Source organism: Myotis brandtii, unplaced genomic scaffold (genome assembly GCF_000412655.1).
Source record: "Myotis brandtii unplaced genomic scaffold, ASM41265v1 scaffold456, whole genome shotgun sequence".
NCBI classification, from domain to species: domain Eukaryota; kingdom Metazoa; phylum Chordata; class Mammalia; order Chiroptera; family Vespertilionidae; genus Myotis; species Myotis brandtii.
In genome coordinates this window covers 3,382,826-3,409,940 of record NW_005367431.1, presented here as the reverse complement: position 1 = coordinate 3,409,940, position 27,115 = coordinate 3,382,826, and the positions used below count along the sequence as shown (strand labels likewise).

At 51.5% G+C, this 27,115-nt stretch overlaps 1 protein-coding gene across 5 annotated transcripts in view; it reads left to right on the top strand.

Moving 5' to 3' along the window:
- The window catches only part of RPS6KA1 (ribosomal protein S6 kinase, 90kDa, polypeptide 1), a 40,719-nt gene extending 14,703 nt beyond the window's left edge, over positions 1-26,016 (top strand). For 3 of the 5 annotated variants that reach the window (XM_014546849.1, XM_014546850.1, XM_005875150.2), the window contains 20 exons: positions 2,233-2,349; positions 2,606-2,687; positions 4,723-4,803; positions 4,975-5,054; positions 6,534-6,640; positions 7,357-7,394; positions 7,860-8,002; positions 8,399-8,469; positions 8,784-8,872; positions 9,839-9,903; positions 10,146-10,248; positions 11,682-11,812; positions 12,905-13,030; positions 13,225-13,314; positions 13,684-13,842; positions 22,607-22,768; positions 23,172-23,248; positions 23,513-23,630; positions 24,598-24,735; positions 25,064-26,016. In XM_014546849.1, coding sequence (XP_014402335.1) covers positions 2,233-2,349; positions 2,606-2,687; positions 4,723-4,803; positions 4,975-5,054; positions 6,534-6,640; positions 7,357-7,394; positions 7,860-8,002; positions 8,399-8,469; positions 8,784-8,872; positions 9,839-9,903; positions 10,146-10,248; positions 11,682-11,812; positions 12,905-13,030; positions 13,225-13,314; positions 13,684-13,842; positions 22,607-22,768; positions 23,172-23,248; positions 23,513-23,630; positions 24,598-24,735; positions 25,064-25,186 — 2,100 coding nt within the window. In that variant the 3' untranslated portion in view covers positions 25,187-26,016. Of the gene's footprint in view, positions 1-1,252; positions 1,432-2,232; positions 2,350-2,605; positions 2,688-2,876; positions 2,938-4,722; positions 4,804-4,974; positions 5,055-6,533; positions 6,641-7,356; positions 7,395-7,859; positions 8,003-8,398; positions 8,470-8,783; positions 8,873-9,838; positions 9,904-10,145; positions 10,249-11,681; positions 11,813-12,904; positions 13,031-13,224; positions 13,315-13,683; positions 13,843-22,606; positions 22,769-23,171; positions 23,249-23,512; positions 23,631-24,597; positions 24,736-25,063 lie in introns of those variants that run through there. The other 2 variants (XM_005875149.2, XM_014546851.1) reach the window with 2 other exon arrangements.
- Positions 26,017-27,115: the final 1,099 nt, after the last annotated feature.

Sequence of the window (27,115 nt, the reverse complement as noted above, 5' to 3'; positions counted from 1 at the left end):
CACTGTCCTCTAGGCCTCAGTTTCCTGTTCCTAAATGGGCATAACAGCTTTTGGGATATTTGGATCAGAATCAAAGTCATCAGATTGCACTCAGAGGCTCCTCTCAGCCCACCGTCTTAGTCCTGGTCCCCGTCAGACGTGGAGGACCTCAGAGATGGGTCTGCCACAAATACTGGACTGTCCTCCCAAGTGCTAGGGGTTTGCAGGTGACATCCTCTCCCCCAGGCAGACCAGCAAGAACCAGAGCTCTGCCTTTTGAGTCCAGGGTCTGACGTTCTGAGTGCCTGGGTGTCTTTGCTGCCTGTGTGTCTGCCCTGGGTACCTGTCTGTCTACTTGGGCCTCACTGACGGGCTGTCTCTGTCTGCTGCCCACTTGCCTCTGTTGTTGGGCTCCTGTCTCTGTCACTGCTTGGTGAGGGCCTGGCTTTACCTGTTGGGCACATGTCACGTGTTAGATGTCTGTTGGATCAGGTCCTCTTCTGTTTCTGCCTGTTGAGTACATGTCCCCATCTGTCTCCACCTGTTGGCTGTACGTCCCCATCTGTCTCTGCCTATTGGGTCCCCATCTGTCTCTGCCTGTTGGGTTCATGTCCCCATCCATCTTTGCCTCTTGGATGGGTCCCCACCTGCCTCCACCTGTTAGTGTGAATCTCTGACCTCCTCCGCCTGTTAGGTATGAGTCTCTGTCCACCTCTGTCTGTTAGGTGTGAGTCCCCTCCTGCCTCTGCCTGTTGGATATGTGTTCTTCCTACCTCTGCCTATCCATCCCTGCCTGCTGGGCATGTGTGCCCTCTGGTCTCTGCCTGTTGGATGCCCACATTCATTCATCTTCACCTGTTGGGTGCCGGCCTCTGCCTGCCGGGTGCCCCTCTTTATCTGCCTCTGCATGTTGGGTGCCGGTCTCTGCCTGCCGGGTGCCCCTCTTTATCTGCCTCTGCGTGTTGGGTGCCTGCCTCTGCTGGTTGGGTGTCCTTCTTTATCTGTCTCTGCCTGTTGGGTACCTATCTGCTCCTCAGCAGTTGGGTTGGCATGGGGCTTTCCCTTTGCAGGCCCACAGGGAGAATAGGGTGGAGGGCCAGAGGGCAGCCCTCAGGCAGTGGGGGAGAGAGAGAGGAAGGGAACTCGGTGGAGGGTGTAGGCCTGGAACTAGGAAACCACAGGCCCTGAGTGATTGGCGGCCCAGGCCCAGCCCCAGCCCCCGCCCTCACCCAGCACATCCGCCTTGGGCCTGGCCACCTCCGAGGCAGCCCCGGAGGCTGCCTGCTCCTGCCATGGTGCCTTGGCCCTGCTGGGCGGATGGAGCAGGATCCCAAGCCGCCCCGTCTGCGGCTCTGGGCCCTGCTCCCCTGGATGCCCAGGAAGCAGCGGCCCAGGATCAGCCAGACCTCTCTGCCTGCCCCTGGCCCTGGCTCTGGCCCCAGGCGGGACTCGGTGAGTGTGGCCGGATGAGTTGTCCTGGCTGAGGCCCTTGGAGCAGGTGCCCAGGCAGGCCAGTTTGGCCTTAGCTGGGCTCTCCTAGCCCAGGCCTGGCCCTGCTGGGTGACTGGACTCTGCCCAGACTTGCTTCCTGGGGAAGTGAGGAGGCACTTCAGGGCTCCAGGGTGACACCAGAAGATTGGAGGGACGGCAGAGGGTCCTAGAACAACTGCCGCCTGGCGAGGGGTTTCTGGTAGATTTGTATGAAGGAGCTTGGGGAGGGTGGGGCATGGAGTCTCTGGCCTTAGCTCCTGCCCACCCAAATGGGCATTTACTGGGATGGTCTCTGGTGACTTGTGGGTCCCTATGTATCTCAGCCTTGTCCCTCCGGCCAGTGGAATCCTGTCATCCATCCTGTCTAGGAACAAAAACCCAGTTCTGCCAACCTAGTATGAGAACAAACCCTACTTCCTATTGTGGCAAAACCAAAACCTTTACGGCAGGGGGAGGGGAGGACCTGAGGCAGGTCTCTGGGCCTCAGCCAGAACCGGGGATTGGCTGAGCGTGGCCATGCCTGGGCATCCGTTTGGGCCGGAGCATCAGGAGCAGTAGGAGCAGTGCCTCATCTGACCTGCACCTTGAGAGTTTGACCCTCCGTGGCCTTTGAAGCCCTTTGGTATTGATGAGTCTGGAGGCTGGTCTCGTTGGGGCAGTTGTCTGTCTGGGCCTGCAGGGCCCTGTCTGCTGGAAGGGGGCCATGCCCTGTGCTTGCCCAGATGGGGCTCACCGTGCCCACCAACTCTATCCCTCCGTCAGGATGAGGGCGTCCTCAAGGAGATCTCCATCACGCACCACGTCAAGGCTGGCTCTGAGAAGGCTGACCCGTCCCATTTCGAGCTGCTCAAGGTTCTGGGCCAGGGATCCTTTGGCAAAGTGAGTCCTGAGCCCACACCTGGGAGGGCAGCACTGGTCATGTCTGGGGTGGGGATGAGAGCTCACCTTGGGGTTCTGAGGACCAGAGGGCAAGAGTGGATGGGTCTGAGGGAGGACGAGAGGTCACCTTAGGACCCAGGGAGGGCAAAAGGTCAACATGGGGCTCAGGGAAATGAGAAGTCAGCCTGGGACCTGGAGGATGGGGGCTGGGCCACCCCCAGCTGCTCCTCTGCTTTTCCCACAACTGCCTTCTCAGGTCTTCCTGGTGCGGAAGATCACCCGGCCTGACAGTGGACACCTGTATGCCATGAAGGTACTAAAGAAGGCAACACTGAAAGGTGAGTGGAGGGCCTGGCCAAGGAGCTCGGTTGGAGCATCATCCTGATGTGCCAGGGTTGCGGGTTCCATCCCTGGTCAAGGCGCATGTAGGAGTCAGTGGGTGCGTGAATGGTGGAGCAGCTGATCGATGTTTCTCCCCCCTCCCTTCCTCTCTCTCTCAAATTAATAAATAAAAATTATTTATCCAGGCTGGGCACAGGATCAAGGGAGTCAGACCAGCTCTCCAGGGCCTTGCGTCTGATGGAGGAGGTCAGCCACTCCTTACCCCACACCACACCTTATGGAAAAGACAGGGTCCATTCAAAAGAAAAGACTTCTGGGGTTAACTGCATCCCCACCCCCATGCCCCACACCAAGTGCCAATGACCATAACTGAAGGCGAATGTCTGGAAGGAGGCAGGTGGGGTGTGCAGTGCATCTGTGGTGGGGGCCTTCAGATATCAGCGTCAGGTTGCTTGGGCAGAGCCCTTCTGCCAGCATAGTTACTTCATGGTGTTAGGAGAGTCTGAGGGAGACCTCTCGGGTGGAGAAGGGTGTGAAGCTGCTAGTGGATAGGATAGGCTGAGTCAAAGAATGGCATAGAGATGGATGGCAGAGAGGTTCAGAAGGGAGCCTGAGGCAGGGCTAGAATTCCAGGACTTAGGAAGGGTATGAGGACAGTTGGTACGGGCTTTGGGCTGGGCAGTGACTCTTTGACCAGCCTGGGAGCCAGTGTAGCCACCGACCAGATGGAGTGGGCCTGGGATATGGGGGGGAGGGGGTTTGGAAGTGTTAGCCTGGGGGACATTACGGGTCTTGCGGCCTATGAAGGGCTGTCTGTGGGGTGATGTAGCTTTGGTGCCCCAAGGCCAGCCTGCTAGGGTGGGAGTCATTCCCCAGGAGGGATGGTGGGGGCCACATGGGAAGAGAAAGATGACAAGACTTGGTTCCTGCTTTGAAGGGTCTGGAGAGGCTGAGCAGTCCCTGCAGTGGGGTGCACTCGTTGCTGTGACCGGGGATCTCAGGGAAGGGGGGGTGCAGCCTCCTGGGGGCGGGGGTAGGCTCACATAAAGAGTAGCCATTTGAACTGTGCCTTGCAGGATGAGTTGGGAGTTCTCCAGACTGAAAATGGGAAAGGAATGGGACCCCAGGAAGGAGGAACTGTTTGCCAGAGCTAAATTGTAGGGGTGGTTTGAAAATGTAAGGCATATTTGGGAAACGGTGACTGGAATAGTTTAGTCCAGCATGGTACCTGTCATGTCTGGTGAGGGAAACAAAAACATTAAAACAGAGGGTGAGAGGTGCTCTGAGGGGGAAGCAGAGCACTGCTAACTCAGCTAGGCAAGTTCAGGAAGACTTCCTTGAGGAGGTGATGCCTAAAATGAGTCAAAGAAGAAACTGTTGATCAGAATTGCCTAGGGACTTTTTAAAAAATATATTTTTATTGCTTTCAGAGAGGAAGAGAGAGGGAGAGAGAGATAGAAACATCAATGATGAGAGAGAATCATTGATTGGCTGCCTTCTGCACATCCCACACCAGGGATCGAGCCCGCAACCTGGGCATATGCCCTGACCAGGGATTGAACCGTGACCTGGTTCATAGGTCAATGCTCAACCACTGAACCACACCAGCCGGGTGGGACATTTAGCCTTTAAAAAAAAAAAAGTATGTGGGGGCTGTCTGCTCAGACCCATGAGTCTGAATTTGAGGCCCCAGGAATCTGCCTTTATAAGTAGCTCCCTAAGTGACTATTCTCACCAGCCCCTGGACTGGAATTGGGGATTTTTATGCAGAGAGGGGGCTAGCGAAGATACCCTGGCGGAGCCCTACGGGCAAAGGCAGAAGGCACACAGAGGAACGGGTTGCTCAGACTGGCTGGGTTGACTCTCCCTGATGGAGCATGGTTGGAGATGGGGCCAGAGTGTTGGGCAGGGCACCAAGGGCCCAGCCCTGGGCACTGCCATGAAATGTGAGGAACAGGAGGAAAAGAGAGCCCTTCTTTGCCAGGGGCTGGGAGTGGCTAGACTTGATGAACTCCTTTCTCCTCTGGCCAGTGCGTGACCGCGTTCGGACCAAGATGGAGAGAGACATCCTGGCTGATGTGAACCACCCATTTGTGGTGAAGCTGCACTATGGTGAGACTGCAGACCTTCCTGAGTGCCACCCTACCTGCCCGCCTTTGCCCTGGCCTATGGGCTGCTGTCTTCCCTGTACATTGCCAACCTGCCACCTGGCAGGCCAAGGGCGCGGGGGGCAGAGCGGCCGTGCCCAGCTGGCTCCACCATGGCCTTTCCCCCTCTCCCCAGCCTTCCAGACCGAGGGCAAGCTCTATCTTATTCTGGACTTTCTGCGTGGCGGGGACCTCTTCACACGGCTCTCCAAAGAGGTGAGCTTGCACCCCACTACTAGAGGGCCCCAGGATGGATTTGGAGGGACAACAAGGGCTCCCATCCCAGGGCTCTGTGTGGCCTGGACCTGGGACCACCCAGGCCTGTGTAGCAGTCTCTGACCCAGGAACCTACCCTGGGATAGAGTTCACACTCTCAAAGCCTCTGAGAGTTTTGGTGGGTTGAGGAGGGTCAGGCCTTGGATCTGATGTCACCGTGATGCTGGGGAGCTCAGTGTGGCTATCACCTGTCCCCCTTCATTCTTCCAGGGCTGCCTTGGGCTGGGCATTGAGAACAGGAGAAGCCCAAATTCACCCAGAAAGCTAGATACTGTAATGTTACATACCATGTGTCAATCAAAAGGATTTTTAACTGACCTAAAACAATTGTAGCCAGGAATAAAAATGGCCATTAGTACAATTCAAACTGTAGAAGAGAACCAGACTTAATTTTTTAAATGTTATTTTAATGTTTGAATAGATGATACATTTATATGATTGAAAAGAAAAAATATTGAGAATCTTCAGCATCCCACCCCCCCCCCCCCTTTAATTATTGATTTTAGAGAGGAAGGGAGAAGGATGGAGAGATAGAAACATCAATGATGAGAGAGAATCATTGATGGCTGCCTCCTGCACGCCCCCTAGTGGGGATCGAGCCTGCAACCCAGGCATGTGCCCTTGGCTGGAATTGAACCTGGGACCCTTCAGTCCGCAGGCTGATGCTCTATCCACTGAGCCAAACCAGCTAGGGCAATAAGTAAACATTTTTATTGGTTTCTTATTTAAGCTTTCCATGTCTCTTTGGAAATACACACCATTCTGATATATGTTCTGAATCCCAACCCCCCCATTTTTACATAAAAAGTACTATTCTGGCCCTCGCTGATGTGGTTCAGTTGGTTGGAGTGTCATCCAGTACACCGAAAGTCACAGGTTAGATTCCCAGTCAGGGTACGTACCTAGGTTGTGGGTTTGGTCCCCGGTTAGGATGCATACGAGAGGCAACCGATCGATGTTTCTCTCTCTCCCTTTCCCTTCTCTCTAAAATCAATAAACATATCCTCAACAAGTATTAAAAAAAAAAAAAGGAACTATTGTGTGATAGTGTTCTGTACCTTGCTTTTATTCAAGACAGTATATCTGAGAGACCGATCTGTATCAGAACATGGGAAACTTCTTTTTGTAGTTCATGGCTGCACAGCACTGGATCTGCAGGGAGAGGCATCACTCCCGTCTACTGCTTGACCCTTGGGCTCTTTCCAACCTTTTGCTATTTCCAAGCAGTGCCACAATGAGTGGCATGTATATTAGTAATTTCACACCTCGAACCCCTTTAAAAAGAGCAGGGTGGATGGTACTGGGGTCTCTTAAGGGTCCTCCTCAAGGTGGACCCTCAGGACCAGGAAGCTGCTGACCAGTGCCCCAGCTCCTGAAGAAAAGGCGATCCCAGCTGAAATCCCCTCCCTCCTGTTGCAGGTTATGTTCACGGAGGAGGACGTGAAGTTTTATCTGGCTGAGCTGGCTTTGGGCCTGGACCACCTGCATAGCCTGGGCATCATTTACAGAGACCTCAAGCCTGAGAAGTGAGTGCAGCTCCAGCCTCACCTTGGCCTCCCTGGGAAGTGCAGAGGCAGGCCCTGGGGCCTCTCCTAGGACAGGGCCACCCCAATGGGCATGGGTGTGACTCTCCCCAAGAAAGTTCCTGTCCCACGAGCTGTTCCGTGAATGGGTGGGTAGAGTGGAGTGGTGGTGGCAGCAGGCTTACCTTGGGGGGCTGTCTAATCACTAGTGTTGCTGTTACCAAGAGCCAGGCACCTCCATGAAAGTACATTGCCAGTCTTTTTCCTAATCCAGTATGACATCTAAGATGCTACCATTAAAGGTCATTCCTCGATATGGCTTCTCTAGAATTTTCCTTAACATATAAATATCCTCGAACGGTAACTTGGGAGCCAGGAGCAGGTGCTAAGGTGGAATGAGCTCTGGCTTTAGAGTTAGTCAGACCCACATTCAGACCTTGTCTCCACCACGTTCTATGACCATGGGGAGTTCCTTAGCCTCCTTAGGCCTTAGTCTCCCCTTTGGTAAAATGGGGCAATAATGGTACCTACCTCACACAGTGTTTCAAGGGTTAGCAAAGAACACACCTGCATAGCACTGCCAGCACCCGCCCCACCCACCCATTCCTCAGATGCATCTGGGTGGATCATCTCTGGGCCAACCCCAGAGCCCCCGTGGTGTCATCAGAACCATAAGGAGCCACAGCTGAGGGGCCCTGACTCTTCTCTCTTCATTACAGCATCCTTCTGGATGAGGAGGGCCACATCAAACTCACCGGTGAGTGGAGGGCACCTGCCTCCTCAGGTCCCAGGGGAGGGCAGGATGGGCTCTTACTGGGCTTGGGCTGAGTGCTAAGGATCTGTTCTTCCTATGTGACCAAAGGCACTAAGATGTGGTTAGAAGCCCAGGTCCAAGACTTGGAATGGCCTAGGTTTGAACCGTAGCTCCCCACTGTGCAACATTGTGCAAGTCTCCCATCCTCTCTGGGACTTAGCTTACTCTTTTTTAAAAAATACATTTTTATTGATTTTAGAGAGAGAAGAAGGGAGAGGAGGAGAGAGAGAGAGAAACATCAATTAGTTGCCTCCCATACCCACCCCGACCAGGGCCCTCAGCTTATTCTTGAATGTCCTGAGAGTGATGTCCTAAGGCCTCTGGGCAGGGAAGTTGGGGGTGCAGGGGGTGATGGCGAAGAAGGCAGGGGTGCCCTGAAGATGTGTCCTCTTGCCCTCCTTGCCACAGACTTTGGCCTGAGCAAGGAAGCCATTGACCATGAGAAGAAGGCCTATTCCTTCTGTGGGACGGTGGAGTACATGGCCCCCGAGGTCGTCAACCGCCAGGGTCACACCCACAGTGCAGATTGGTGGTCCTATGGGGTGTTGATGGTGAGTACCAGGCCGTGGTAAAGTATCCAACCCAGGCCTCAGGCCTCAGTTTCCTCATCTGTACAGTCAGGGGATTGATGGTCTTTAAGGCTCTTCTGTCCTCATAGCCAAACTGGCCTTGCCCTTCACCCAGCTGCAGTTCCCTTCCTTGGCAGGATTCCTGTTTTGTCCTCAGCCTGGGTGCCCCAGCCCGGGCTGGGCTGGGTCTCTCCCCAACTTCGGGTCCCTAATACTGCTCCTGGTGTTTTGACTGACAGAGGGGAGAGGGACAGACACAGGTGAACCTCCAGCAAGCCAGCAAGAATCCTGGGAATGGAGCTGAGTGGCTTGTGTGGAGAGAGGTGGGGGGCATGGGAGATGGGGACCAGAGCCTGAATGGACCCTTGTCTTCTGCAGTTTGAGATGCTGACGGGCTCCCTGCCCTTCCAGGGGAAGGACCGGAAGGAGACCATGACACTGATTCTGAAGTAAGCACCAGCTCCTTCCTGACCCCTCAGGGTCTCCTCACGCCTGGCCCCAGTTTGGGGGCCAGAATAATACCCTAAACCTGCCTCAGATTTCCCCATTAAAAAGACATTCCTCTGGGTGAAGGATTGTGCTTTCCAGGTCCTCTTGTTCATCCACCAGGGCCTGTGGGAGGCGAATCCCAGAATTCTCTGGGAGGTGAGCTAGTGGATGGCTTGTCTGGCATTAGCTGGAAACTAGACCTGGACAAAAGTGGGAGGGGAGATGGGGCCTCTGGGGTGGGGCTCAGCCCTGATGAGACCCGGGGCTGTTTCAGGGCGAAGCTAGGCATGCCCCAGTTTCTGAGCACGGAAGCCCAGAGCCTCCTGCGGGCACTGTTCAAGCGGAATCCTGCCAACCGGCTCGGTAAGCAGCCCCAGCTCAGGGGAGGGGAGCGGGTACAGCTGCGGCCTAGGCCACGGGGCCATATCTGGTGCTGAAAGGGACCGTTGTCCTTTGTGTAGGCAGACAATGCTGCTGGCCACCCTCCTTTTTGGCTCCATGTGTGGTATTCGGGGCAGCGGGGTGACCTGTGTGTAGGGGAAGGCAGGAACTGAGTCATCCCCACTCCCCCTGGGACAAGGACAGAGGCCCCCACACAGCTCCTCGCCAAGGCTGCTGGCACAAGAGGAAGAACATGAGCTCAGGCATCAGAAGGCTCAGGTCCCAATCCCAGCCCCATGCCAGGTCCCCACTGCCTGGTGTGCAGTGGTCCCTCCATAAATATTTGTTGCAAACAAATGAGTGCCATTTATGAGCTATGTGACCAAGGTAGTTGACTTCACCTCCCAGTGCCCCAGGTCCTCATCTTCCGATTGAGGATGATCTCAAGCTCTGTTGATTAAATGAAGTCACATGAACGTGTCTGGTGTGTGCTAGTTGCTCAATATATCTTGGCTCCTGAGTTCACCTGAACCATGAACCAGGTCCTTGGGATTGAGTGGAACGAGAGCCTGTCTGGTGACTGACAAGGGCAATGGGATTAGAACAACAGAGATGATGCCTGGCATGGGAGGGAGGTAGAGGCCCTCTGCAGATCTTGGAACAAGTCCAGCCTCTGTCCTATGTGGCCTTGGGCAAGTTGCTTAACCTCTCTGGGCCTTCCTTCTTTTAGCAGTCACATTAGAGCTTGATCATAAGGGGCCCCAGAAAGTGGAAAATGCTGAGCAGGCAATAGGCCTTGTGATGGCTGGGTAGATTTGGGGCAGGGTGAGCCCATTCTCCCCAATGCTGCCAGTGGACTGCTCCAGCTGCTGGTTCCAGACCAGTGAGGCTACTTGGTGGTGTCTGGAGGTTGAACCATCTGCAGACCCCTCATCTGGGCTCTTTCAGGCTCCGGCCCTGATGGGGCAGAGGAAATCAAGCGACATGTCTTCTACTCCACCATTGACTGGAATGTGAGTGTGTCTGTCACCCCATCAGGGCTTCAACTGTTGGGGGAGGAGCTTCTACTGATAAAGGCCTTAAATGTGGAGCAGGGGTGACAGCATGGACTGGGTGGCAAGGGCTGGCCTTCTAAGGGCAAGCAATTGTGCCCCTGACTGCATAGCCTGTGCTCTGGGCCTATCACCTCCTGCATGGGGCTCCCAGCAGGCTGTGGGGGTGTTATGGTGACCAGAATGCCCACCCCACTTTTCAGAAGCTGTACCGTCGTGAGATCAAGCCACCCTTCAAGCCGGCCGTGGCCCAACCTGATGACACCTTTTACTTTGACACCGAGTTCACATCCCGCACACCCAAGGGTGCGTCCCTTGCCTGATTTGTCTTGGACTGGTACAGGAGGGAGGCGGGGGTGGTAGGACTCTGGCAGGCACAGGTGTGTGGGCGGACCGGCGGGTGGGTCTCTGACTCTCTGTCCCCATCTTGTTCTGCCTGACTCTCCCACTCCAGGGCTCTGTGGGCTCTTTGTGTCTGGGTGAGGGGGTGGGGGAGAGTGGGTGGTTAAGGCCACAATAGAAAAGTCAGGACCCCTGCCCCGGGCATCTGCCAGCCCACCGGGAAGACCAAACACATCAGGCTCACACTCACATCAGGGGTAAAGAATCTGACCCAATAAAAACAAGGTGGAGATGGTCTGGCAGAGCAGAGGTGATAGCGCCCACAGGTCAGGGGCAAATGTGGGAATCTGCTTTGGCTACTCTGACCGCCAGGCCTCAGTGTATTCATCTGGAACATGGGTTTAGCCATAGGTCCATTCAGTCCCGTCTTCTCTTGTAAGAAGCCAAGGGCTTCTGGGAGGAAGTTTGGTAAACCCTAACATTTTGTCGAGTTATTGGGGCGGGGGGAAGTTCTGGAAGGCGGTTTTAGCAGAAGGGGTGCTTTTCTCACTGTGCTTGTACATCTCTGATGATAGGGAGCTTAGCATTTCTCTGAGCATTTTGTCCCTCTTTCTTCATTTATCTGACAAATATGTACCTAGTCTCTACTGTGTGCCAGCCATGGGGGGATTGATGGTGAACAAGACAGATTCAGGCCCTGCCTTTATATGGCCCAGGCTCTAGTGGCGGGAGAGACGTGAAAACAGCTACTGGGCAGTGTGACAAGTGCAGCTTAATAGGGGTGAAGGGCTAGAGGATCAACCTCAAGCAAGGCTTTTCCGAGGAGAGAGTGGATGAGCTGAGCCTCGAAGGATAGACAAAGAGTGAATTATGTAGTGAGAGGGAACAGCATGTACAGTGGCTCAGAGTCTCCTTTAAGGATCTGAGAAGTCTGACCTGCTGAGCTGTGGAGTGAGGGAGAGGAGGCTAAGATCACAAGAACCCGAGGAGTTGGACTTTTTCTTGCGGGCAGAGGGGAACGTTTGAAGGGAAGGGTACAGGGATAGATTTGTGGTCGGAACCATCTTTCTGGCTGCTGCACAGAAGATGGACCTAAAGGAGCAGACTGAGGCAGGGAGGCCAGAGGAGGCATCCAGGAAGGGTGAAGGGTCTTGGCCTGCACTGGACACTGGATGTGGGGGGTCTTTCATCCTTGTGTATCAGGGCTGGGCTGGTCTAAACACACATGAACAGATGGCTGGCTAGGGGCTGGGATAAGGAGCTCTGTCCTGCCCAAGCTCCCACCATCCATGGCCAGCTGCTGAGGCAAGCCTGGGAGCCCCGTAGTCACCCTTTGCTGGGCTGCCTCGGGATCAAGGGCACCTCCTCAGGCTCACATTCCCTTCCTACCCCTGTAGACTCCCCTGGCATCCCCCCTAGCGCTGGCGCCCATCAGCTGTTCCGTGGCTTCAGCTTCGTGGCCACCGGCCTGATGGAGGATGACGGCAAGACTTGGGCCACACAGACACCACTGCACTCAGTGGTACAGGTGAGGGGCCAGGAGGCTGTTGCCCAGTTGTTCTTTTCCACCTCAAAGCCACAGGCAAAATGACTGAGAACACAGGCTCTGGAGTTGGACAGGCCTGGGTTCAAACCCCGATTGCCACTGTGTAGTCATTGAGCTTCCAAAACTCCTTGTGCCTCAGTTTCCCCATTTGTAAAAACAAGGATGACAACATGGATATAAATTTTCTGGCACAGCCAGGGACATTGTAGAACCTGAATAAGTGCAAGGGGGTGCCCAGGTTGGTGGTGCTGGGAGGTGGCTGTGAAGTCCCCAACAGGGATGGGTAGCAGGGAGCTCCTGTCTCCTCTCACTTGTTCCCCATTTGTACACTTTCCCGGCTCCGTGGAAAATTTAGAATTGAGAGGCAAGAATGTAGACCCTGGAACTCATTGCCTGGGTTCAGAACTTCCAAGGTGAGGGACTTGATTGAGACACTTACCCTCCTGATGCCTCAGTTTCCTCATCTGTAAATGAGGATGATGATAAAAAACTTTCCATAGGGTTGTGAGGATTATATAAGTTGATATGTGTAAAGTTAACATGACTATGTAATTTATTATCCAACTTGACATCTTTGTCCAAGACGAATGTTAAACCAGACTGGATGTGAGAACAGCAGGCATAAACCAGGGCTGTCCATGGGCCGTGTGGTCACCTGATAGAAAGTGCCTAGAATGGTATCTGCCACACGCTAAGCATTATCGAAGCATTTGCTATTATTAATGTCTTGGAACCTTGGGATACCTTATGAGGTGGGCTGTGACACCCCAGAAAGGGAAGGCAACTCGCCCAAGGCCACGGAAGTGGCAGAGCTGGGAGCCCCTTGAGGACTCCTGCGTGCCTCTCAAGCCTACCCACTTCACTACTCTCTGACAGCAGCGTGGGAGCCAGCAAGTGTGCCCATCATATAGGTCCAGGGAGGGCCAAATTCTTGCTCAGGGTCACACATCCAGCACTCTACCCCAGTTCTGGCTGCTGCCTGGTGCCATCTCCACAGAGCCTGGACCTCGGGTGCTGGGAAACCTCCTCTGCATTCTAAAGCAGAAGGCCAGCCCATCTCTTGGTCTCCTACAGCAGCTGCATGGGAAGAACCTGGTTTTCAGCGACGGCTACATGGTAAAGGAGACGATTGGTGTGGGCTCCTACTCCGTGTGCAAGCGCTGTGTCCACAAGGCCACCAACATGGAGTATGCTGTCAAGGTGGGCCTCCAACCATGTATCTGGGCGGGGTGGGGGTGGGGGCGGGGAGTGGCGAGGAGGCCAATGTAGCCTTTGCCCTTTGGCAAGGAGGGTTGGTGCCTGGGGCTCTGGATAGGGGAAAGGTGTGCGGCTGGACGCTAGGCCCTGCAGTGGATGCAGGAGGAAATGCTGCTACATGCACCCTTTCTCCTCAGGTCATCGACAAGAGCAAGCGGGATCCCTCGGAAGAGATTGAGATTCTTCTGCGGTATGGGCAGCACCCCAATATCATCACTCTAAAAGATGTGAGTGGGGGTCCTTGAAATGGGTGAGGACTGAGGCACTCGACTCTAGGATTTGTCTCAGGTCTGCCATTCCTTTGACTTCTGATCCTCCTCTGTTCATGGGAGAGGGGGGACCCTTGGTGCCTCTGGTCTGCCTGCACCCCAGGAACCCTTCACTTCAGACTTGAGCATTGTTTGAGAGTTTCCTGTCCATCAGGAGACAAGTACCAGCATCTTCTTGTCCAGGGAGAACAGAGGCCCAAATATCTGAAGGCCCTGAGCAGAACACATGCCCCCGTTCATGTCATTCTTTCCTGGCCTGGTGAACGGTGACCAAGGGGTCCAGTCCTGGCATTGAGGGGAGGGGCCTGATGGCACAGTTTTTGGCAGGTGTACGATGATGGCAAACATGTGTACCTGGTGACAGAGCTGATGCGGGGTGGGGAGCTGCTGGACAAGATCCTACGGCAGAAATTCTTCTCCGAGCGGGAGGCCAGCTTCGTCCTGCACACCATTAGCAAAACCGTGGAGTATCTGCACTCCCAGGGGGTAAGTCTGTGGTAGGGAGCACCGAGTTGGGGGGCATACCATCAGCAGAGTACATGATCTATGGACTTGGCCCAGGCAGTGGCAGTCTTCAACAGCCAGACAGATGTGGTGGGTGAGTGGATGGATGAAAGGAAGGAAGGGAGGGAGGGAGGGAGGGAGAGACAAGGCCAAATTGTGAAAAGGAACATTTATTCAGTACCTACTATGCTCTTTCCTTTTGATTTTCACAAAACCCTATGGTGCTGTTATTGGCCCACTTTACAGGTAAGAAGACTGAGGCTCAGAGATGTGAACTTACTTGCCTAAGGTCATACAGCCAGGGAAGAATGGAGCTAGTATGTCTGGCGGAAGAGTTTGGATGGGGAGTTGCAGACAGGGAATGGTTTTTTGAGTTAGGAAGCAGCAGGGTCACTATGGGGGCACTCAAGGCTTCAGGGAGGTGTATCTGGCTGTGGTTTCAGCTGCTAGGACAGAGGAAGTGGATGCAGGAGGAAATGCTCCTGGAAACACAGCAGGAGCTACCGAAGAGGTGGATGTCCAAATAGTAGAACTTGGCCTTTATCACTGCACAAGGCAAAGATAGAAAAGTTCCTGTAGTATATTGAAGTCAAAACAGAGTTAGCATGAGTTTCTGGAGGAGATGATGTTTTAGCTGCTTCCAGTCAGACAGTGTGGGGGTTAAGAATGCAGGCTCTTTCGATTCTGGTCAAGGGCATGTTACCTTGGTTGCAGGCTCCTCCCCAGCCTGGGCCCTAAACAGGTCAGGGCTCCTGCAGGAGGCAACCAACTGATGTGATATCTCACATCGATGTTTCTCTGTGTCTTAACCACATTGATGTTTCTCTCTCTGTGTCTTACCCTCTCTCTTCCACTCTCTCTAAAAATCAGTGGAAAAATATCCTCGGGTAAGGATTAACAACAACAAAAAAGAATGCAGGCTCTGGAATCCAACTGTCTGTGTTCAAGTCCTGTGTGTGAGGTTGGGAAAGTCTCACCTCTCTGATCCTCTCTCACCTCTCAGCTGCAAACTTCCAATAACAAGACATCCACCCCACAGGGTGCAGGTGACATGAAGTGCACTGCACTCAAAGTACCATGGTCCAGTGCAGGCTAGTGGAAGAGGCCACATAAACATTAGGGGGAAATAGGACCAGATCATTGCTATGCCTTTTTTAAAATTAACTTTTTATTATAGAAATTTTCAAGGCTATCCCAAGGCTATACAAAACTAGAAGAATAGATAATGAACCCCAGATACCCATCACCCAGATTCAAGAATTATCAAGATTTTTCTCACCTCCTTCCCTTCCTTCCTATCTCCTTTCCTCCCTTCCTTCTCTCCCTTTTCTTTCTTTTGTTCTTCCTTTCTTTTTTGTTCTTACTGATGTATTTTTCCCAACTCTTATTGAGGAAAAAGCTCAAACCTATAGAAAAATTTAAAAAATAGTATAATGAAAACCATTTCCCTTCTAGTTTCACCAGATCTTAACAGTTTGCTACATTTTCTTTCTCTCTCTCTCTCTGTCTCTATCTCTCTATATAAATGCATTTTTTTAAAGAGTGCATTTGAAAGGAAGTTGCCAACTTTATGACACTTAACCCATAAATACCTGTAATTAAAGTATTCTGTGCATGAGTGTTGTCCCATGCACGAAAGGGTCGCAAATTTGATCCCATCAGGGTGCGTACGGGAGGCAACCGATTGATGTTTCTCCCTCTCTCTCCCTCTCCCTAGTCTGTAGAATCAATGAAAAAAACACACATATCCTTGGTTGAGGATTTTAAAAAATAAGATAAAAATAAAGCATATCACATCATCTTTGTTATGTATCTATAACTCTAAAAAAGGCAAATATTTTCTTTCACAACAGCTAACAAAATGAATGGTTGGTTACTTGTTCTCACATAGTACCCCATCAATAGATATGTGTTCCCTATTGATTGTCCTTCTAAATATATCTGTTTGTGATTGGTTTATTGGAATCAGTCTCTGCAAGATCCACACTTTTTATTCACTTATTATATCCCTTAAGTCTCTTTTCTAAAACTACAATAAAATTTGCACACAGTAGATCTTTTATTTCTTTTTATTTATTGATTTGAGAGAGAGAGAGAAATACCAATTTGTTGTTCCACTTATTTATGCAATCATTGGTTTATTCTTGTATGTGCCCTGACTGGGGATTGAATCCACAACTTGGTGTATTGGGGTGACACTCAGCCAACTGAGCTACCCGGCCAGGGCCTGCACACAGTAGATCTTTTTTTTTTTTTTTTTTTTAATATATTTTATTGATTTTTTACAGAGAGGAAGGGAGAGAGATAGAGAGTCAGAAACATCGATGAGAGAGAAACATCGATCAGCTGCCTCCTGCACATCTCCTACTGGGGATGTGCCCGCAACCCAGGTACATGCCCTTGACCGGAATCGAACCGGGGACCTTTCAGTCCGCAGGCCGACGCTCTATCCACTGAGCCAAACCGGTTTTGGCTCACAGTAGATCTTAAGTCTACAATTTGATGAGTTTTGTTAAATGTAGGCATCCACATAACCTCCACAATAAAAACCCCCTTTCTTATGCCACTGTCTTGTTGAAGAGGTCATTCTTATGTGGAATGTGCCTGTTTGCTTCCTCATGGCATCGTTTTAACTGTTTCTCTGTTGTCTGCATTTTCTATAAATTTCAAGTGCACAAATATCTTACTTAGATTCAGCTCCAGCTTCTTTTTGGGAGCAAGGAGCTAAAACACACTTCATGGGAGGTGTAGTGTGGCATCACTTCCTGAGCAGCATGTCATGTTGCCCCTATTAGTCATTAATCATGTCAGGTGGTAACAGCCTAGGAATGGTGGACAGGTGGCGGCAGTGGGTGGGGCTGACGATAAAGATCCTCAGCAACCTCTCCCAGAATGGTTCCGTCCTTTCAGGACCTCTGCCTGAATCAGTGATTAGGGTTTGCAAAAATGGCAATGTCTGGTTCTGTCTAATGTATTAGGGCGGGTTATTTTGTAAAAAAAGAACTTTACCTCGTAACCAGAGCTTCAGTTTAGTTACCACATGTACTGTTATGGCAGTGGTTCTCAACCTTGGCTGCACATTAGAATCACCTGGGAATCTTTTTAAAATCCCGATTTCTGGGCCTCATCCTCCGGAAATTCTGTTTCTAAATTCTGTTTCTTTGTTATGGGGAATGTGGCCCCACCCCATAACAAAGAAACAGAATTTCCAGAGGATGAGGCCCAGAAATCAGGATTTTAAAAAGATTCCCAGGTGATTCTAATGTGCAGCCAAGGTTGAGAACCACTGTGTTATGGTCATGTTCGAAGTGTTGTTTTTTTTTGTTTTTTTAAATATATTTTATTGATTTTTAATTTTTTTAAATATATTTTTTATTGATTTTTTACAGAGAGGAAGGGAGAGGGATAGAGAGTTAGAAACATTGATGAGAGAGAAACATTGATCAGCTGCCTCCTGCACACCCCCCACTGGGGATGTGCCCACAACCAAGGTACATGCCCTTGACTGGAATCGAACCTGGGACCCTTCAGTCTGCAGGCCGACCCTCTATCCACTGAGCCAAACCAGTTAGGGCAGGTTTTGGTTTTTGAAATGGCCAGTTTCCACAGACTAATATTTAAATATGTCAGGTCAGACAGTAAATGTGTTTCCTTTTCCTACTTTGTTAAAGTTACCCTCAAGAAGATTTAGAAGACAGGGCCGAAGCAGTGAGTTTCCAGTGGGGCCAGAATAAGGAAGGTCTTTCAGAGGGAGAGCTGTTTCCAAAGTAGTGAGCCTCTCCACGGGCTCCAAGTACAGACCACCACTTGGCTGGGTGTGTCTCCAAAGCTTCTGGCCCTTTCCGAAAACCAGGGCAGATGCTAAGGAAATGGGAAGTTCTTGTTGAGTCTAAATATGAAGGGAGATTCTCTTGGCTGATTACATATTGGCAGCATCTGTGGTCTAGAAGCTGGGAATCCCATACGAACCGAAGGATGGGAAGGGAGTAACCGGGAGCAGGGTCCACTGGGATCTCTTACATCTTTATTGAAATATCACATAAACACACATTATGTACTAGTCAGTACATTTTCTTCAAAAAGTGAATACATCCTTGTAACCGGTTCCCCTTCCAGTCGCTGCCCTCTCTCCAAAGATAAGCATTCTAAGCTAACTTCTAGGAGCTTAGATTAGTTTTGCCCGTCTTTGGAATTTTAGACAAACATGCTCTTTTATATCTTTCTGGCTTCTGCCACTCAAAAGTCTCTCTGAGATTCATCCACATTGTTGTGTGGCTGCAGTTTACTCATGTTGTGTAGTTTCTACTGTGTGAACAGACCACAATTTAATTGTGCAGTCTGTTAGTGGCCATGGGGTTGTTATCTTTCCAGTTTTTGACTGTGACAAATAATGTTGCTGTGACATTCTAGTACTTGTCTTTTGGTGACCATCTTTTTAATCATAGCCATTCTGGTAGGTGTGGGGTGGTATCTCATAGTGGTTTTAATTTGCATTTCCCTGATAACTAGTGAAATTGAGCACTTCTTCATGTGTTTATTGCGTTTTATGAGATGCCTGTTCAAATCTTTTGTTCATCTTTAAAAATTGGGTTGTCTGCCTTTTTTATCCTCTTTTGCAAGAGTTCTTTGTTTAATACATGAATCCCTTTTAAGTCTCTAGCTTCCCTTATATTGTTTCTGTAAGGGCCCCAGCGTGCCAGGGACAGCCTGTTTGAGAACTTAGTAGAAAGTCACACTTTGGCTTCTCTGTGTAACAGATAATTTACATAAAAGAACGCCAGTTTTTATTTTCTGGCTAGTCACGGGCACCTAAATGAACATCCTCCAGGGATGCTGATGATAATAGAGATGCTATTGCTGCTAATGACAGCTGCCACTACATAGCACTTGCCACAGGCCAGACAGAGTTCTAAGCACTTACATACAAACTCATTTAAGTGTTCCCATGGACCTATGAAGCAGGTACAGTGGGGCCTTGACTTACTAGTGTCCCAACTAACGAGTCTCTCAGCCGATTTTTTGCATTGAGTTGACAGAGTAATTTGAGTTAACAAGCTCCTTAACGAGCTCGTGGAGCTCGGTCTTGGAACGAATTAAACTCGTAAGTCAAGGCCCCACTGTATTATCATTACGTCCATTTGATAAGCGAGGGTCCTGAGGCTCTGGGAGCTTAAGTAAAAGTCTCATAGCTAATCTGGCTCCAGAGTCTCTGCTCCTGTCTGTGTGGATCAAATGCTGCTGTGAATGGCACCTGTCTTTTAATTGTCCTGTCCTTCTTGTCCTGTAATTTTCAAAATAAATATATTTGTATTGATTGGAGAGAGAGAGATAGAGGAAGACAGAGGGAGAGAGAGAAACATTGATGTGAGAAACATCCATCAGCTGCCTTCCATACACGTCCCAACCAGGGATCGAACCCACAACCCAGGTATGTGCCCTGAGCGGGAATCAAACCAGCAACCTTCCAGTGCACAGGACAACACTCAATCAACTGAGCCACTCTGGCCAGGATTGTCCTCTAATTTTTTATTTTTATTGCTTTCAGAGAGGAAGGGAGAGGGAGAGAGGGATAGAAACATCAATGATGAGAGAGAATCATCGATCGGCCGCCTCCTGCACGCCCCACACTGGGGACTGAGCCCACAACCCGGGCATGTGCCCTGACAGGGAATCAAGCCATGACCTCCTGGTTCATAGGTCGACGCTCAACCACTGAGCCATGCTGGCCGGGCTGTCCTCTAATTTTTAAGTGCACCTGGCAAGCAGTCACTGTATGATGGTGGGGCTCAGCCCCAGCGAGTGCTGGGGTGACTATGACAGCAGCTGCCATTTCTCAAGTTCTGTGCTGAGTATTCCTGGTAAACAACTCAAATGCTCCTTCTTGCAGCCCTGGGGGCTCGGCATTATTACCAGCCCCATTTTACAAGTGAGAAAACCAAGCGCTAGAGAGGTTAAGTGACATCCCAAGATCACCTCTGGTAAAGCCAGGATTCTCACCACGGCCTACCTGACTCTTGACTGAAACCACAACTCTGCCTATTGACTCAGTGGCTACATTTGGCTTACAGACATTTAGTTTGGCCTACAAGATGTGGGATGTTTTTTTGTTTGGGGTTTGCTTTGGTTTGGTAATTTGGCTGCTTTTGGAGCCAGGGCCTGAGTTGTTACACGGTGACTGTCGGCTGGAGTAAGTAGCAGATGCCCCTTTAGACTGGTTGACATGGCTCCCACTCAGCCTGGCTTCGCTCATTGCTTGTCCAGCCTATTGTGCTTTTCAATATAGTGAGATGTGAGACTATGCTCCCCCCTCTCCCCACATAGGACCTGGGGACAGGTATCGTAATTACTTATGGGGCTACCTGCCATGGCGAGCCAGTTCCCTGTAGGAGTTTGTTGTTTCTCTATGTTGTATTAGGGAATAAAGATTAAAAACTTCCATATCCCTGTTTCCCAAAAGTGTCATCGGTGCTACACTAAACTAGAAAGACTGGAATTAAGGTCAGAACTGGGATCAAGTCTTATCTCTGCTTCTTACTTAGACGAGCAAGTCGATTCTCCTCTCATTGCCTTGGTTTCCTTCTCTGTAAAATGAGCCTACAGTCCCTGCCCTGCACACTTACCCAGTACAGTGGGCCCCACGGAGAGCATGGCTGGGAAAGTACTTTGTAAACCAGGAAGATCACTTGTCTGGCAGAGTCGATGTCCGCAACCAAGCTGCGTATCCCTGACATCTGGGAAGCTCGGCTGGGCCCTCTGCAGGGAGAAGAGAAGAGCCTACATTCTGAGGGCCTGGGCTTATCCCTATGATAGTGTTAGGAAGGAGAGGGTCCCAGGGGCTGGGCAGGGACTGCCCAGGAAGGGGCTCCCCATGGCCTGGATGCAATTCATAGTACAGCTGGGACCACTCTGCCAGTGTAGCCCTTTCCTCCTCATCTATCTGACACTTCCCCCTGTGGAGCTGGACTAGCCTGGGTCATGTTTACCCTCCAACCTGCCCACCTCGCGTGGCACCTGCTAGAGGGTTCAGGGCTCAACTGGGACTATAAAAGGACCATCTCATAAAGGCAGCTAATCAATGAGACACAGTGGATCTAACCCAAAAGGTCTTACATATTTCAGAGATATGATTTGTTCATTCATTGAACAGAGTTCATTTAGCGTTTGCTCTGTGCTAGGCCCTGTGCTGGGTGCTTGAGGTGAGCAGGCGTTGCACTGACAGACAGAGCTGTTTGTGACTAAAGGAGCCCCACTGGCCCGAGCTCAGGGTGCTTGAGGGATGCAGTGGATGATGAGCCTGGAACAGGATGAGGACTTTAGCTTTATCTTGCAGGTAGCAAAGAGCCATTGAAGTTGTTTGACAATGCCTAGGGAGGTACCATTAGCTCATGGGAGGAGGAGCAGGAGGGTGAGAATGAGCTTAATCTGGGTTGTGTTGGGTGTGAGGGTCTGTGGAGTATTCAGTGGTTGCCACCTGGTAAACAGCTGTAAGACTTGCACTCAGGAAAGTTCTGGGCTAGGATCAGAGATCTAAGTTGTCAATAATTAGGTGATAAAGGAGTGACAGAGTAGAACCATGTAGAGGGGTTGGGGAAGATGAAAAGTGGAGTGGCTCAGCCCTCTCAGGTTACAAATGAGCAAATGGGGACCAGAGGAAAGTCATTTGCGTAAGGTCTCAGTAGTAAGTGTTATTCATCCATTCATTCAACAGATATTTATTGAATACCTACTATGTGTTAGAACTTTTTAAAAGTCTGGGATATAGCAGTGAGCAAAATACTATTGGAGCTTACGTTCCTGTAGGTGGATTCCGAAAACAACTAAGTAAATATGTCAAATGGTAGTAAATGCTCTGGATGAAAGTAACGCAGAAGAAGGAAACCAGGAGCACTTCTCGGTGATGGCTATTTTATATGGAGTCGTCCAGGCCTCACTGATACAGTGACATCTGAGCTGAGACCTAAAAGAAACAGAGAATGAGCCAGGCAGATGCCCGGAGGCAGGAGTGTGCTTGGCATGTGGAAGGAAGAGCAAAGAAGCTGGTGTGGCTAGAAGACCAGAGAGTGCAAGGGATGTGGGTGACGGGTAGGGGAGAGAGCAGGTGGGGCCACGTAGGCCATTGTAAGGACTTTCCTCTTGAGAGGGGAAGCCTTCAAAGGTTTCTGGCTGGGATGACATGATCTGACGTACATTTAACAGTATTCCCCTGGCTGCTGTGTTTAGAACAGACTGTAGGAGGTGAGGGTGACTCAGGAAGGCCAGTTACAAGGTGGTTGCTGTAATCCAGCGGTGGCATGACGGTGGCTGGAAGCAGAGCTCCTGGTAGAGGGGCTGAGAAGTGGTTGGGCTCTGGGTATATTTTAATGGTAGAGCCAATGGAGCTTGCGATGGATTGATTGAGGCATATGAGAAAACGAGAATGCCTCTTCAGATTTTGACCCAAGCAATTGGAAAGATGGAGTTGCCATTAGGTAAGATTATGTGAAGGGCAGAATTGAGGGGAGAAAAAGGGAGTTGAGTGTGGATAGGTGACATCAGAGCTGCCCTGTAATCATGGACGTAGAGATTCCAGGTGGGCAGTACCAGCAGCACGAAAGGCCTCATTTCAGCCCCTTCCCCTCCTTTCAGATTCTGCTTCCCTCAGTCAGTCCCTCTCTCGGGGCCCATCTTCCGAACTCTCCCTCCCCGGCAGTGGATCTGAGCCACAGCCACCTGCCCACACTGAGAACTGACCGCCCTCTGCCCCCAGGTTGTGCATAGGGACCTCAAGCCCAGCAACATCCTCTACGTAGATGAGTCTGGGAACCCCGAGTGCCTGCGCATCTGTGACTTTGGCTTCGCCAAGCAGCTGCGGGCTGAGAATGGGCTCCTCATGACACCTTGCTACACTGCCAACTTCGTGGCGCCTGAGGTGAGTGGCCTGACCTCCTCAGCTGCGAGTGAGGATGCACAGTCTCTGTGGCCTTGGCCTAGGACAGTGAGGGCGAACCTATGACACGTGTGTCAGAGGTGACACGCGAACTCATTTTTTTGGTTGATTTTTCTTTGTTAAATGGCATTTAAATATATAAAATAAATATCAAAAATATAAGTCTTTGTTTTACTATGGTTGCAAATATCAAAAAATTTCTATATGTGACACGGCACCAGAGTTAAGTTAGGGTTTTTCAAAATGCTGACACGCCCAGCTCAAAAGGTTCGCCGTCACTGGCCTAGGACCAAGGGAGGGTCCAGCCATGGGAACCTCCCCTTTGGGGAGTAGTAGGCAAGCACTTGTCAGACTGACCACACTCCCCTGCCCTCCTTCCTGCCAGGTGCTGAAGCGCCAGGGCTACGATGAAGGCTGTGACATCTGGAGCCTGGGCATTCTGCTGTACACCATGTTGGCGGGGTGAGTGCCCCGTTGGCCTGGCCCCCTCCCACTACCCAGCCCTAGAGTACAGGCTGGGGTGGTGCTTGTCTGATGGGCGAAACTCAGCCCTGCCTCAGGAAGGTCTGAAGATAGGGACGTGGCCCTATCTTTGGACGCTTCACCTTGAGGAGAAAGATGCTGCCCTTGGGGATACCCAGTCAGAAGGGGGAGACACAGCCCTCCACCCCAAACCCCAGGATGGAGTCCAGAGGCAATACCCAGACTGGGTGGGCTTTTCTCCAGATACACTCCATTCGCCAATGGACCCAGTGACACACCCGAGGAAATCCTGACCCGGATCGGCAGTGGGAAGTTCACCCTCAGTGGGGGAAACTGGGACACAGTATCAGAGACAGCCAAGGTGAGTCTGAGGCCGGACCCAGCCTATTTGGGGTGGGGAGGCAGGGACCGTCCCAGGGCTTTTCAGCAGGTCATGAGCAAGTGACCTGAAGCTTCGTTTTTCCAAGTGGAAGATTCCCAGGCAGCCTGCCTACACACACACACACACACACACACACACACACACACACAGGCGGCTTGCCTACACATACACACACACAGAGGCAGCCTGCCTACACACACACACACACACACACACACACCTTGTTTGGTTAACTGGGTAATCATTCAGTGGCTCTTCCCGTGTTCTGGACCCACAGGGGACAGAGAGCTGTGATGATGCCTTATGGGAACTTGCTGTGGGGGGAGATACAGGCTTGCATGTAAGGAACAGAGATGCCAGGCAGTGGAGAGAAGTGGGTCTTCCTGGCCAGGGGTACAGGCCGTGGAGGCACGGAGCAGAGCTACTGACCATGCCAAGCAGAGAGGCCTTCTCAGAGGAGGGAACGTTTGGGCTTTCAATGTGAGCAAGTTTGCAGTTATGGCACCTGTGTGCTGGACACTGGGTTGAGCCCTTAATGAGCTATACACCTCACATCAGCCTTATGAGGCAGGTATTGTTGTAATTCCTGTTTCTCAGAGGGGACACTGAGGCTCAGAGAGTTGAAGTAAATCGCCCAGGATACTCGAGCAGAAGAGTTACATTTTGAACCTGAGTCTGCTCAACCCCAACCTTAGGTTCTTCCCACCTTCCTGCGTGGCTTCTAGAAGATGAAAGAGAAAGGAAAGGGAAGAAGTCCCAAAGAAGGGCCTGTGCTCAGTGGGGCCCTGGAGCAGTGTGGGGAATGGATCGCAGGGAGGGGCTACTGCAGGGTTTAGGCAGGAGAGGGTGGGAAATGGTTGCCTTGCCCATTCCCCATCAGTGGGACACAGCTGTATGTGCCCCTGCCGGCCCCTCCCACCAACCCCCTTGCCCACTGTGTCCCCAGGACTTGGTGTCTAAAATGCTACACGTGGACCCCCACCAGCGCCTCACAGCTAAGCAGGTCCTGCAGCACCCATGGATCACCCAGAAGGACAAGCTTCCTCAGAGCCAGCTATCCCATCAGGACTTACAACTTGTGAAGGTATGGCCATCCCAGCTACTGGGCATCCAGGGGCCCAAGGCAAGTTTTCCTGGGCAAGGACTTGGGGTGGCAGGGTCAGGAGATGCCATGTCTGTCTGTCCTGGAGCCCAGGTCTAACATGCAGAGGTGTCAACAGTACATCCCAGGCCTCCAGGCCTCCGGGGGTCACAGCCCCTTACATCTGAGGCAGGAGGCAGGACTACTGGATTAACGGGGCTGGGCGGGCTGTGGAACACTGGGAGGAGCTGGCCTGACCCTGGAGCACATGTCCCTCCTCCCGCCTGTACCTCCCCATCATCGTGAACTAACCTACTACCTTCTCTCCCAGGGAGCCATGGCAGCTACATACTCTGCACTCAACAGCTCCAAGCCCACCCCTCAGTTGAAGCCCATCGAGTCATCTATCCTGGCGCAGCGGCGGGTGAGGAAGCTGCCGTCCACCACCCTGTGAGGGGCCCGGGTATCCAGGCTGCAGGGCAGTGCTAGCTCGATGGAGGCGCCTCTTTCCCGGAGAGAGCGGGCCTGAGCCACAGGGCCAGAGGCAGCAGAGCCCCGAGGGGCCCCGGAAGCAGCCAGCCCAGATCACCCCAGTGAGGGTGTGAGAAGTGCCTTCTCCTTCCTGAGGACGGACTCTTCTCGGCTCAGGCTCTGCTGGTTGAAATCGATTCACTGTACAAACTCTTATCTTTTTTTTAAGGAAAAATGACATCAGCCACCATGGATTTTTACAAGATTCATTTGCCTTTCTGGGAGCAGAAATATACCTGTGCAGCCCCAGGAGGGGCACTGAGTCACACTAGGGCTCTCTGTGGCTGAGACTCCTTAGAGCAGTTTTGCAGTCCTACCCTGGGGACCCCACGATTGGCCTTCTGCAGCCATCTGCACCCACCTCCCAGGCAGCAACTTCCAGAGCCCTTGGCTGTTTCGCAGAACTTGCTCTATCCCCAGTCAGCTCCTTTTCCATACTGTTCTGCCGGGGAGTCTGGAACCACTTCCTGCTAGAGGAGAGGACCAAGGCCCCGTGGCGCCCAGTTCCAGGCACCAGCATCCACATCAGCCCCACCAGTGGGTCCCCTGCAGTTAGGGTGGCCGCTCTCCGAGGAGGATCCGGAATGCACTTTTGACTGACTTCTGTTGGAGTCTGCCACAGGACAGAGCACACAGGAGGCCTGTGGGGTGGGCCAGGCGGGCAGGGGCTTTTTTTTCATTTCTTCCTCAGCTGGTAACTCAGGGTTCATCTGTCCATGGCCTTTCTAATAAACTTACAGTTGAGTTGAAGCACGCTTGCCTCCACTTTTCATCCCTGAATTTGCCCCCTCTCTGCTATCAGGAGGTGAGGACTTTGGCAGTGACGGACGAGTAATGGACTAGGGCTGATTAGCCCAGCTACTTGGAGCTCAGGTCATTTGGAGAGCATGTGGGAGTCCTGCCTGCCCTGCCCTCACATTCCTGCCAGGGGATTCCATTATGCTATTGATAACAGTAATGGAATTATTAGCCATGGGTTGGTGGCCAAGCGCCAGGCACTGTGCCTGGGTCTTAAATGTATATCTCATTTAATCTTTTTTTTTTAATTAAATATGTTTTTATTGATTTCAGAGAGGGAGAGAGAGGGAGAGAGCGATAGAAACATCAATGATGAGAATCATTGATCAGCTGCCTTCTGCACGCCCCACACCGAGGACTGAGCCCACAACCCGGGCATGTGCTCTTGACTGGAATTGAACTTGGGACACTTCAGTCCGCAGGCTGACACGCTATCTGCTGAGCCAAATGAGCTAGGGCTATATCTCACTTAATCTTAACCCTGTGAGGTAGATGCTATTTTTATCCCTGTTTATAGATGAAAAATCTGAGGCTCAGAGAGGGAATGACATTGCCTTACATGATAAACTTTTTCTGAGGACCTGTCTGCCCTGCTTCAGGTGCTGGTGAACCAAGTAGAAAACAAGGTCATTGTTTTTTTAAAAATATTTTATTGATTTTTTACAGAGAAGAAGGGAGAGTGATAGAGAGCCAGAAACATTGATGAGAGAGATCGATCAGCTGCCTCCTGCACGCCCCCCACTGGGGACATGCCCGCAACCAAGGTACATGCCCTTGACCGGAATCGAACCTGGGACCCTTCAGTCCGAAGGCCAACGCTCTATCCACTGAGCCAAACCGGTCCGGCAAGGTCATTGTTTTTATGGGTCTTGCCTCTGGTGAGGAAACCTCCTAGTGAAAAATGGACAATTAATAAACCAAGGTCAACTACTGTTAAGACATACGTAGAGTTAAATTGGAGTGATCAGGGAAGGCCTCTCGGAGGACATGACCCAGAAGCTAAGATCTGAATGATGAGAAGAGGCCAGCCAAGACCACAAGGCAGAGGGCCGAG